At 40.0% G+C, this 12,054-nt stretch overlaps 1 protein-coding gene across 1 annotated transcript in view; it reads right to left on the reverse strand.

Annotated features, from left to right (window-relative positions):
* Positions 1 to 12,054, reverse strand: part of MEGF10 (multiple EGF like domains 10) — a 130,906-nt gene that overhangs the window by 46,915 nt on the left and 71,937 nt on the right. Inside the window, exons 7-8 of the mRNA XM_061150864.1 lie at positions 8,420 to 8,556; positions 1,573 to 1,785 (exon numbers count right to left, since the gene is read on the reverse strand). Coding sequence (XP_061006847.1) covers positions 1,573 to 1,785; positions 8,420 to 8,556 — 350 coding nt within the window. The remainder of the gene's footprint in view (positions 1 to 1,572; positions 1,786 to 8,419; positions 8,557 to 12,054) is intronic.

The following is a 12,054-nucleotide window of genomic DNA, read 5'->3' on the forward strand; positions in this document are numbered from 1 at the left end:
AACTTGTACCCTGCATCTACTATTATGGTAACTAATTTCAGTAAAATGAACATTTCCTCTGCTTCTCCAATTCTTCTCAAAGCAGAGATCCTTTGTATAGGTTTATTAATCTATTTGATTTCAGGCTGTATCTACATTCAATGAAACAGCACACTGGCATTAAAAAGTCCTTAGCTATTACCAATGAGAATTACCTTTTGTTGGGAGAACCCTTACACTGCAGGAAAGGCAGCCAAAATTCAACACTGGAGAGTTGAAAAACAACCAAAATCCTGTAGAGATTATTTATTTTTATTCTCCAAATGTTTATTTAACCTGTCCTGTAAAGCCAGCGATATTTCCCAATGAAAAAGACCAGAAATTGACTAAAGAAGCTTGCTAACTTCTGGAGACACATTAAGAATGCACTTCTTTAATATGTCCACTAAAATGTATTTCAGTGCGTGCATACACACTGCAAAGTCTTTTTTTTTGTTGTTGTTCCCAACAATGGTTTAAAGAAGAGACCAACCACAGGCTTCTATTTACTTTTAATTTTTGTGCATTTGAGATTTAATGTGACCACAAGTTATCTTTTAGAAGCATAAATGAAGTAACAGCTGTGCTGAATGCAAATAAAGGTAATTCTGGTACCATCTGAACTGCTATATAATGTACCACATTATAGTCAAACTCAACTTTTCCAGCAGTATGTAAACGAGGCCCAGAATTCTAAGTGATGTGTATCTGGTCCTTGGGGGAGGCAGAGGAAGAAATGGTTGGAAAGACATTTTCAGGGGCAGACAAAGTACAGTAAAGTGGGTGGGATTTGGGTTTCCTGTTCTTAAGTTTTTCAAGAGATTTTTGAGCCTTTAAAAGACCTCTGTGAGTTCTACGTTTGAGTAATCAATTCTGAACACACATCTCACATGTGACAACCACAAGTGAAGCACTTTCTCAAAACTTCCACCAGTACACTTCCTGCCTATACAGACATTGTGTAAAGAGGCTGCTGTGAGAATCATTTTGTGATGGTTTTACTACTCAACTGGGGTTAACCTATGTCTCTTGTTGCGTTTTGGCTGCTAAGGGAATGTCACAGAATCCCTCTCTTAGGGAAACACTGTACTAACCTCAGCGAGTTTAATTTTTTCCAGTGGTCATTAACAGAGAATAGGATTTCATATCCATCCACAGTCGTAACAACTTAAGCACTTCTGACTTGGACCACTGAGTGTAAAAGTCTTCCTATGCTGAGTGGTTCCTGCCCAGGATGATCCAGAGGCAGGAAGAGTCTCAGGATGGGAATATCTCTGACGATCCCTCCTTCCAAATAGTGGATAGTGTGTGTTAGTGACTCAGTCATGTCTGACTCTCTGTGACCCCATGGACTGTAGCCTGCCAGGCTCCTCTGTCCATGAAATTCTCTAGGCAAGAATATTGGAGTGGGTTGCCATTTCCTCCTCCAGGAGATCATCCCAACCCAAGGATTGAACCCGTCTTGCAGGTGGATTCTTTACCATCTGAGTCATCAGGGATCCTGCCATGAAAACTTTAATAGAACACATCACTCCAGGGGCAGCTGACCCTCACCTGAGAGTGTTGTCCACGTGGCAGGGACACCGCTTGTCACATCTGATGCCATAGAGTCCTTCTGGACACAGGCGCGCTTCGCAGCGGTCACCAGAAAAGCCTGCTTCGCAGAGGCAGGAGCCACTCACGTGGTAACACTTCCCTCCGTTGACGCACCGGCAGGTCTCCGCACAGAGAACTCCGTAGGTGCCAACGGGGCACTCATCCTGGCACCTGCCGTGCAGGAGTGGGGAGTGCGAGACGGGTCAGTGCTTTGTGGAAATAAGCGGTGGGTTCAGGTAGGTTTTGTTGTACACACACTTATATCCTTTTTGGATGTGATATTTACTTAGTGATTGTCCCATCACAGGTATGAAAAGCATTAAGAAGAATTATAGTAGTAACAGTCATACAACCTGTTTAAAGAAATAGTAAAATCAAAAACAAATGATGAATTTGAGATGGGAAGCATGTTTTATACCAAGTGCTTGCTAAAGGTATACATAGCACTTTAGTAGATATCAGGAAAGGGAGAAAATGAATTGCCCAAGTGTGAGTCCCAGCCCATTATTAGGGAATTAAAACATGCTGTCTCTCAAAAAATGAAATAATGCCATTTGCAGCAAACATGGATGGACCTGGAGCTTATCATGTTGAGTAAAGTAAGTCAGAGAAAGATAGACATCATATAATACCACCTTTACATGGAATCTAAACAAATGACATAAATGAATTTATTTACAAAACAGAAACAGACTCATAGACATAGAAAACAAACTTATGGTTACCAAAATGGGTAGTTGGTAGAGGGAGATAAATCAGGAGTTTAGTATTAACAGATACACACTACTATATTCAAAATAGGTAAACAACAGGACCTACTATATATGGCATGGGGAACTATAGTCAGTCTCTTTTAATAACCTTAAATGAAAAAGAATCTGAAAAAGAATATGTATGTATAACTGTGTCACTTTGTTGTTCACTTGAAACTAACACAACATTAACTATAAATTAACTATTAAATAAATTAACTATTCTTAAATAAAATAAAATATATGCTTTCCCCATATTTCAAAGTGAAAAGTTTGGAGCAAATTCAAAACAAAACGTTGATTCTCTTGGCTTTTATATTGATATTAATTTTTAACCTCAGCCATGTGTCTATCTTTTCAAAGCTGAATGGCAATAACTGCTCCTTATTAGTTAAGTCATGTCAAGTTATGATCCTTTTTCAGTTATGTCAAGCTTGTAACTTGACAAAGAAAGTCCTTCTTTGGCAGGACTTTGGGAAAGTCTGAGCTATTGAAATCAGGTGTCCTCAATTTCAACCTGGGAAACTCCCGCCAGGAGGCGGTAGAGAGACTGTGAGTTCCCAAACACAAAATTTTTATTAAGTGGGGTTTTGTCCTCTTGGGAAGAAGGGCTACCAAACAGCAAGGAAAAAAAAAAATCAGATCGCAAAAATCCACCTTATTGTCTTTTAAAAAATGGCCTTAGATTGTGGCATGAGGATATGCTCTGGGTAAGTCAGATCGGGTGGGAAGCCAAGTTGCTGGCGGGACTCAAGAAGAGCAAATCCTCATGGCTCCATGGAGCGCACGCCCCGCATTGGGCCAGCTTTCTCCCTCTGACCAGGCAAGGTGACTTGATAGGATTTTCCGCAGCAGAAGGAGTGCTTTCTGCCAAAGGAGAGGCAGCCGGCCGGGGTCTCGCCTAGCCGGAGCGCTGCCACAAGCAGGGTTCTCTTTGTGAGTCTCAGCAGCCACTTCCCATGTGGCTCTCAAGTCATGCCAGACCCAGAGTCCAAAATGTAGGTCAGCACTGCATTTTTTCAGATGGGTACAAGGCAAGCAGCAAGTGCACGTTAATGAATCCAAGCAGACTTCAAAGCAACAGGAAAGGGGCTGAAAAGCAAACATTTTCCACAAGGCTTTGCATATTTTAAATGATAGGGTGTGAGGACTAACAATACCAGGGCTGGATAGGATTCTATTTAAGAACAGAGGATAAATCTTGAGAACCCTTTGATATTTTTCTGGTTAACTCTGGCTCTGACATATTTAGGGAAAAGGGACTCTTGCAAATTTGGTTTCACAGACCGTAGACTTTTTTTCAATAGGCAAAGTCTTCAAATCAATCACTAGACAAAGCATTAGAAAAGTTCTGGAGTAATTGAACTAAGTTCATTTAGCATAAAATCAGATGTGTGTTGCAAAGTTAAACGGCCAGTATACCTATTTTTAGACCAGAGTGTTTTTTAAAGGCACTCTATTTTTAACTTCTAAGCAGCTCTACTAAGCCAAGTCACTCAGTTTACACCCCAAAATGTAAACTTTAGAGAAAGAAATGCTGTCGGTCAATCACTGGGCCTCTTCATGGCTCCGCTAAAGGCTGGCAAGACGATTTGGCAACCTGTCTGTCCAGATGTCCTTGCAAGGCAACACCAGAAAAAAAGAAAGTTCTGCTCAAGATAAATCATATTACTAACAGAAACCCAAATGCTATATTTTGGACTCCAGGATTTTAACTTGGGGAAAAGCACGGCACTAAAAATGGGGAAGAGGACAGAAATGGGAAGCATGGGAAAGTGTCTGCCACCAAAGGCAGTGTGACTATTCTATCCTATCTTGGCAGAAACTTCCTTCTCCCTGAGAAAACAAAATCCATAATAGCTGGGCATGATCCAGATTTACCTTTCTAGCCTATAATTAAACACACTTCTAAGTTTGTGTTTTAAACGGCAAAAAGCCATTCGAATTTTTCTTTCTAACGTAGTCAGTAAAGCCTGGTTCACCATCCTGCTCCTTTTTCATCAGTGTTGTGCTTGTAAGAGAATCCTGTTAGTTTCCACCTACCACACCAAAATGGCAGGATATCTTTCTAGCAGTAGATCTTTTCCATCTTGAAAATAAACACAGTGGTGAAGTAGATTACACCCTTCTCATTGGCTGAATTAAAAGTCTTTGTCAAGCAGTCTTACCTCCCTTTTGGGCTCATTTTTCTGAAAGAAGCATCATTTCCCAACAAATTTTATGCCCTCAATGTTGCTTTTATGGTCCCATGTGGAATAAGAAAAGTAATCTTAGAAGTCATTAAAAAAGGAAATTCTTTCTTTCTTTCTTAGGAGACATGGCAGAGAGGCAGATAAAAATATAGCAATAAATACTGGCCACAGTAGAAATATGAAAATATGATGTTCCTAATTTATTTTACCTTTTTTTAAGATTTTTTGAAATTATATCCTGGAATTTGGAAAAATGAACACACATCAAGTTGAGATAATCTAGTAAAACATGACACTGACACCCAAACCAATGAGGGTCATGGACTTGTTTGCCTATCATTTTGATTATCTTATTGCATCTCACTATGAACTTATGGAAAAGAAAGTACATTAGCGTGGAAGGGGTGCCAGGTCCCATTCTCCCCTTTGTCCTTTTATGTATGGCCTTCCAGAGTGACCAGAATAATTGGGCCAAACCACGATTTACTGTGAAAGAATCACACTCCTCATCAGACTGGGATCATTAGATCGGCTGCCTGCCTTTCAAACACCTGAAACTGCTGCTCTTGGGGAAATATGTATATAAAGAACACTGGGAAAGAGCCAGCTTTTCCTCCATACTGGAAGCAGGAAAGACTGCCTCTGTTGAAGACCAATTCTGCATCCCCCCAATTCCTGTCTATAACTCTGGACTTCCCCTCCTTTGGCCCACATTCTTCTTCACTGTGAGGATGGTACAGAACACAGCATAGCGTAACATTCTGGGGCTTTGCCTTAACAGAGTCCATAATTGATCCACAGATCTCTCCACCCAGCTGACACGTAAGAGGCAACAATCATGTACATGGACCCACGCTAGGCCATCAAAAGCCCCAGTGCAATGATGCCACGACAACCCATCAGCATAAAGAACACTCTTTCAGCCCCTTCAGAGGATTTTTGTGAGGATCTGAGAGCCACCAGATTAGGCTGTGCCACATGACACTTCCTCACCACACCGTCCTCTCAACCATCCCACAAACCCTACAGCCTATTATGTGGGCATCCCATGAGCTGCTCTGTCTGCCTGTGAGGTGCCTGCTTTCTTTTGTTCTGTGTCCTCTCTGGCTGGGAGAGCCATCCCCACATCCTGGGTGCACTCGGGGCCAGCTGCCTGTGGTGGTACCTGCTCCCCTCTGGTCTGACCTCAGTGGTCATGTTTCGCTGACTTCTCGAAACAGGGGAAATGGCAAGACCCTTGGCCCCCGGACTGCTTTCCCCACACCTCCTGCCGCAAATGGTTGCATAACCACTTAGTGTTTCTTTCACGATGACAAATGTGCTTGATGTCATTGTGTTGTGTATATGTGTGTCTCCGTGTAGCAGAGAAGAATTGAAAACAGGAGTCATGTCATCAGTTCGTCAAAAAAAGAGAGAAAAAAAAAACTGTTATAAAAACAAGTTAAGAAGCAAGTTCCTTCTTCACTTTCCTCTCTTACTCTGGCTCTTTACCTGCCTGGCCTCAAATCAAAAGTTCACCTGAAAATTAGCTATTATCCCCTTTGCTTGTATTCTAAAAAAAGTATAAGCCTGCCTGTATGTTTGCTGATTTTATGTTCCTTGAATTTGAGACTTAAATCCAGACAGGGCAAGAAAACTATTATGTTTAAATTTTTAGTGTCCAAAAATATCACACAGAACTATTACTTAGGGTTCTGCTTGGTCCCATGCCTCTCTTGCCCTGATTAATCTTTTTAAATTAAGACTTTAATGCAACATGGGTCCAGAATTCATCTAACAATCTCATTTTCCAAAATACAACCATAAACCAGGATATAGGGCACAAAAACCTTCTGAGTACCCCAATTACATGTTATAGAAACCATGTGCTAAAGGTGTCAATAATTCATAAAATCAAAAATTAAGGAAAATACACAATTGTATTAATGAAATTGAACAGGTATTACTAAAAAAGTTTCTAATAAAAACAGGGATTTAAAAGAAAAACTACTTGAACATGAAAAAGACTGTCTACTAGAAACCAGTAACAAACAGGAAACTATACTGGAGCCATTTTCAATAAAATTAGGAACGAGACAAGAATTCCCACTTTTATTTGTATTTGTCAACACTCACTTAGAAGTTTGGGCTTCCCTCACAGCTCAGTTGGTAAAAAATCCACCTGCAATGCAGGAGACCCCAGTTTGATTCCTGGGTCAGGAAGATCCACTGGAGAAGGGATAGGCTACCCACTCCAGTATTCTTGGGCTTCCCTTGTGGCTCAGCTGGTAAAGAATCTGCCTGCAATACAGGAGACCTGGGTTCAATCCCTGGGTTGGGAAGATCCCCTGGAGAAGGGAAGGGCTACCCACTCCAGTATTATGGCCTGGAGAATTCCATGGACTGTATAGCCCATGTGGTTGCAAAGAGTCGGACACCACTGAGCGACCTTCACTATTCCACTATACTATTTAGAAGTTTAAATTAATGCAGTCACTCAAGTAAATGACACATTACAAATACTGAAAAGAAGAAACTAATTTATCTTCATCTATAGATAATAAAATAACTTCAGTGCTTGCTAAAAATAACATGAGAATTAACTAAGAAGTTTGGTAGAGTGACTAAATAAAAAATAAATATTCAAAGGCAAGATTTTCTTTATCCAGAAATATCCAATTAAAAACTTAAATGGTGTAAAGTAATTAGCCTCCAACTAATAAAAATAAATGGAAAACAAACAAACAAACAAAACTTAAATGGGACTCTTCAAAAATTATAAAATACTTATAAATAAATTTACTAAGAAAGTGTGAAGCCTAAATTGGAGGAGGAAAACACCCTACACTATCTTATTAAAAGTCATAGACCAGAATTTTAGAAAGAAAAAAATTAGAGAGGAAGGTTAAAGGAATTTTTAATTCACAGATATCAAAAACTAATGATAGCTAATACTTATACAGTTTCTAGATATCATTCAAGTTAATAATCACTAGTATTTATACAGTTCATAGAGTCACTCAACTATAATAATAGCTAATATTTGGAAGATTTAGCACTGTTCTAAAAGCTTTAATGTACTCATTTAATCCTTACAACAACCCTAGAAGAAAGTACAATTATTGTTTGAACATTCTAGATGAGCATATTTCCAAGGACACAGGTTTCAAACTCTTTGTTTGGGGCTATTATACTCTTCTGCCTCTCAAGCCTCTTTCTCTAGTTTTACAGACACAGCTAACAAGCTTGGTTATCAAATCTTTCAGGATACAATGGATTAAAGAGCAAATTAGAAGCTGTGGGCTGAACAAAGCACTTTGGGTAACACTTGACCACCTAACACACGAAAAGGACAAGCAATGGATATGAAATCACACACCACACAGGCATCAGGAGAGACCTGTAAGTCCCACCAGGTCTTATTCCTATCACCACCACACAGTGAAACAACACATATTCTTAAGAGCACAGAGCGTCATAGGAAGGTAACTTTATGCCTGACATATTTTTTAAAGATACCTAAGTACACACCCTATTTTAAAATAAATCTATCCAAAAATCTTTAAAATGTTAGAAGTGTTGGGGTTTGAAATGGCTGTCCTAATCACTTAACTGTGTAGAACTCATCCATCATGGGTTTCTGATATTTTCTCATTTTAAAAAAAAATGCTTTGTCTGCATCTTCAATTCACCATTGCTGTCAGTGGTTCAGCGGCTATGCACTGCGTTGGGAAGGAATCTGTCAAATACCCTGATACCTTAGAGATGCTTCTTGGAAGAATATAGAACCGTCACAGACAAGTGGTAGTAAATGTGTTCCCTGGGCCCTCCCAACTTTGCTTTCATGCAGAGAAAGTCAGAGAGGCACAAGGCTGCCCTTACCTTTCCCCTGTGTACCCGGGACTGCAGTGACATTGACCCGTGGCCGCATCGCATGTCCCTCCGTTATGGCACTGACATTCTTGCGAACAGTTCTTTCCAAAGCGACCCTCGGGGCAAGGCTGACCACACACTGTGCCCTGCATTCAAGGAGACGTGGAAAATTAGATGGGCCTCCAGTCCGGGAAGGGTCAAAGAAGAGAGAGAAGGGGAAAAAAGAGAGGAAGCAGGAAGGGAAGGCAGGATATGGGAGCAGGGCTGCACAAAGATTAGATAAAGGAGATTTTAGAACACATAAACTCTGTTTATCACCTCAAAGATATTAGAAACTCTAAACTGACTTATTTTCTTAGTAAGCCTAAATCTCAAGATACACGCATAGGTGGCAGCAAATTAATCATAAGAAATACCTATGTTAAAAAAAAAATACAGTCACCTCAAATGATTATGGGAACCTAAGGAATTTACAAATCCTTCTAAGTGTTCTTCCTTGGGTCTTACATGTACAGTAAGTGAACAGCACTTATTGAGCATCCATTATATAAATGATAACATCTGGCCCAAATGGAATATTCAAATACTTTACCATATGTTCTAGAGAAAATATACCTTATCATTGGTTTTATTTCTTATAAGGAAGCATTAAAAAAAGGATTGACATTTTGTGTATCTGAATTAACATTAACATTGCCTAAGAAATACTTCAACAGAAACAATTCTAGACATTTTATTTTGGAAGAAAAGACACTTTTATTTTCAGCAGGTTCAACATTGCTGGGCCAAGATCAATAGGAAAACTAATTTCCTGGGAGAGAAATCGAGAGAGTAACTTGGACACATCTTCTCACCCTAGAGGCTGTCTGTCTTGTCAGATACTGTCATATTTATTCCAGTCCTATGTGGAGAAGCATAAGATACTTTACCAATAACTCAATCAAATACTCTACTATTTTCTACTTCCTTTGGCTACATAACTTGGCTTTGTAGCTTATCATGTATTTATTGGAGTTACTATTACATCAAACAAAATAACCCCAAATAACAGGGATTTTTACAATGTTTTTAACTGTTGGAAGCTGTTGCTTTGTCCTCCTTCTCTATAAAAAAGACAGACTGTGGGCACTCTGAAATTGGAGGCTAGCGAACACCAGATGGTTTTGTAAATGTTTATTTTGGATAGCGTAAGAAAATACATTTCCTCTAACTCCTGGCTACCCACAAAGGCAGTTGGTGTGCTAATTAAGTCTCCTCTGGTGGTTTCTAGCTATCTACCAACGAGGAAAGTTCTTCCAGAATCTTGGAACTGAAAAAGCCTTTGAGAGATGATTCAAATCAGTGCTTAAGTGAGAATCATCTATGTGCCAGGCATCGTGCTAAGCTCTGAGAATCCAAGATAAAGTCACAATCTTTAATTAGCTCACAATATGATGAAGGAGACAGATATAAAAATAGCTCTGACCCCTCATTCTAGCACAACATATTAACATGACTAGATGAAATAAATATGCCAAGGGTCAATCCATGGTAAGCCAGGGGTCTGGTGAAAATTCTCACTCTCTCAGGAACTACTCACATTTTGTAATGGTGCCACATACGCTTTAGAGATGCTACTGAAATACTGTTTGCAAAGAAGGATTAATGTGAGTTAATAGCTTTAAGTAGAATATTACTGGGCTTCCCAGGTGGTTCTAGTGTTAAAGAAGCTGCCTGCCAAAAAAAGAGAAAGAAACAAAGAACCTGCCTGCCAATGCAGGAGACACAGGATACATGGGTTCGACCCCTGGGTCAGAAAGATCCCCTGGAGGAGGGCATGGCAACCCACTCAAGTATTCATGCCTGGAGAATTATGGGTAGAGGAGCCTGGTGGGCCACAGTCTACAGAATAGCAGCGAGTCGGACACGAATGAAGTGAATTAGCGTGCACACAGGATGTTATTAGTTGAAATATATACTTGTGTATGTGTAATAGGAATATATATCTATCTATGAAAAGCACCTAGGATTACTGCACAAATAAAATGTTGCAAAGAGAAGTGTAACTTGGAAGCTCAGCAGCACTTAGAGAAAAATGACCTGAAACATTCAGTAAGAAACATCCATCAAGGTATGAGTGCAGAGTATATGGGAGGCTCCACTGGGCTGATGCAGAGGGCCATCTGTCCACCTACTGGGATGCATGGTCCAAACTTGTGGTTACCAGCATCCTACCTCATGATCACTCCAACCCAGAAGAAGAAGAAGGTTTCAACTTCAAGATGAGGCAACTCTATAGACAATGTCTACACAAAAATTCTGCAAGTAACATTTCTACAGCTCCTCATCCAAAGAACATGGAGCTCCCTGGACACTCCGCTACCTCAGCAAAATCCATCCCTTGCCAAGAACCAAGTAATGACCAGTGCTGGCAAAAGGCTGACTATAAGAAATAAAAGAAGAGAAGGAATCAAAGATATTTCAGTATTTCTACTTTGGGCAACTAAGAAAGAAGTGTTGGTTTTAATGAAGACAAAAAAAAAAAAAAAAGGTAAAAAGGGAATCACCTTAAGAAAGGTTCAGCTGTATGCCAAGTTTGGTTCTATCAACGCTGACTTTTACAGGCCTGTTTCCAGGTCAGTAGTTCTTCAATAGCTTCTCTGTTTGCCTCACCATCAGGCACTCAATAAAACACCCCCTTGCACTGGCTCCATTGCTTCATGGAGTTTCTCCAGCCTCTGCTTCCTTGTCTTGTCTGCTTATCGTTTCCAATTCTTGCCTTGGGTCTGGTATTTCTTTTTCACTTCTCCCAGTGGTCTTACCATCTGGAACCCAATCTTACTTCCCATGATTCTGACTGGAAGTGGACTCCAAGTCTTCTTTGCTCTATTCCTACAACAAGGGCAATCTTATGTCTGCCTCCTAAGGCTCCAGCCTAGGCATAGTTCAGGCAGAGAGTGACTTCATGTCTTTAGGTGAAACTAGGGTGGGGAGTCTAACAGCACAGTGACAAATACACATCTGTGTTCGGGTCAGAGAAAGTCAAGGTTGAGAAAAATCAGCTGATGATTGTTAAAGTAATGGATCTCAATGAGATTTCCAGGAAAGGTGTATCGTGAGAAAAGAGAAAGACTGGCATGAAATACAGGAAATAAAATGGTATATAAAAAAAGAGGGATTAGGAAAAGAGATCTTTAATAAGAGAGGTAGGAAAAGGGGTTATCAAAGTGGAGAGAGAGATTAGGAAAGGGAGGTGGATGAGCAACAGAATCAAAAGCTTTGGAGGAATGAAGTAGAATGAAGATGGAGGAGTTGTTACTGACTCTGGCAATTAGATCACTTGTACGCCTGCAAGAGCAACTTCACTACAGCTCATAGAGATGCACGGTAGTCATGAAGTAAACTGCTGTTTTGTTTTCTGTATGTTAATGAAGGAAACAGACATTGGTCATTCACTCTTCTGCCTTCAAGCAGACTTTTACACAAACCAATTCAGAGAAACACAAACCGATATTATTTTCTGATTTTAGAGTAATCTGCCTAGTGAACCAGCTTTGACATTGTGTATTCCACAAAAGATTAAGCCTGTGAGATACTACATAAAGAAAGAGTATCACAGTCAAAATTCAGGAAGTGTGGTGAGGTGCAGATTCTTACACTAAAGG

Source organism: Dama dama, chromosome 9 (genome assembly GCF_033118175.1).
Source record: "Dama dama isolate Ldn47 chromosome 9, ASM3311817v1, whole genome shotgun sequence".
In the NCBI taxonomy this organism is placed as follows: Eukaryota; Metazoa; Chordata; class Mammalia; order Artiodactyla; family Cervidae; genus Dama; species Dama dama.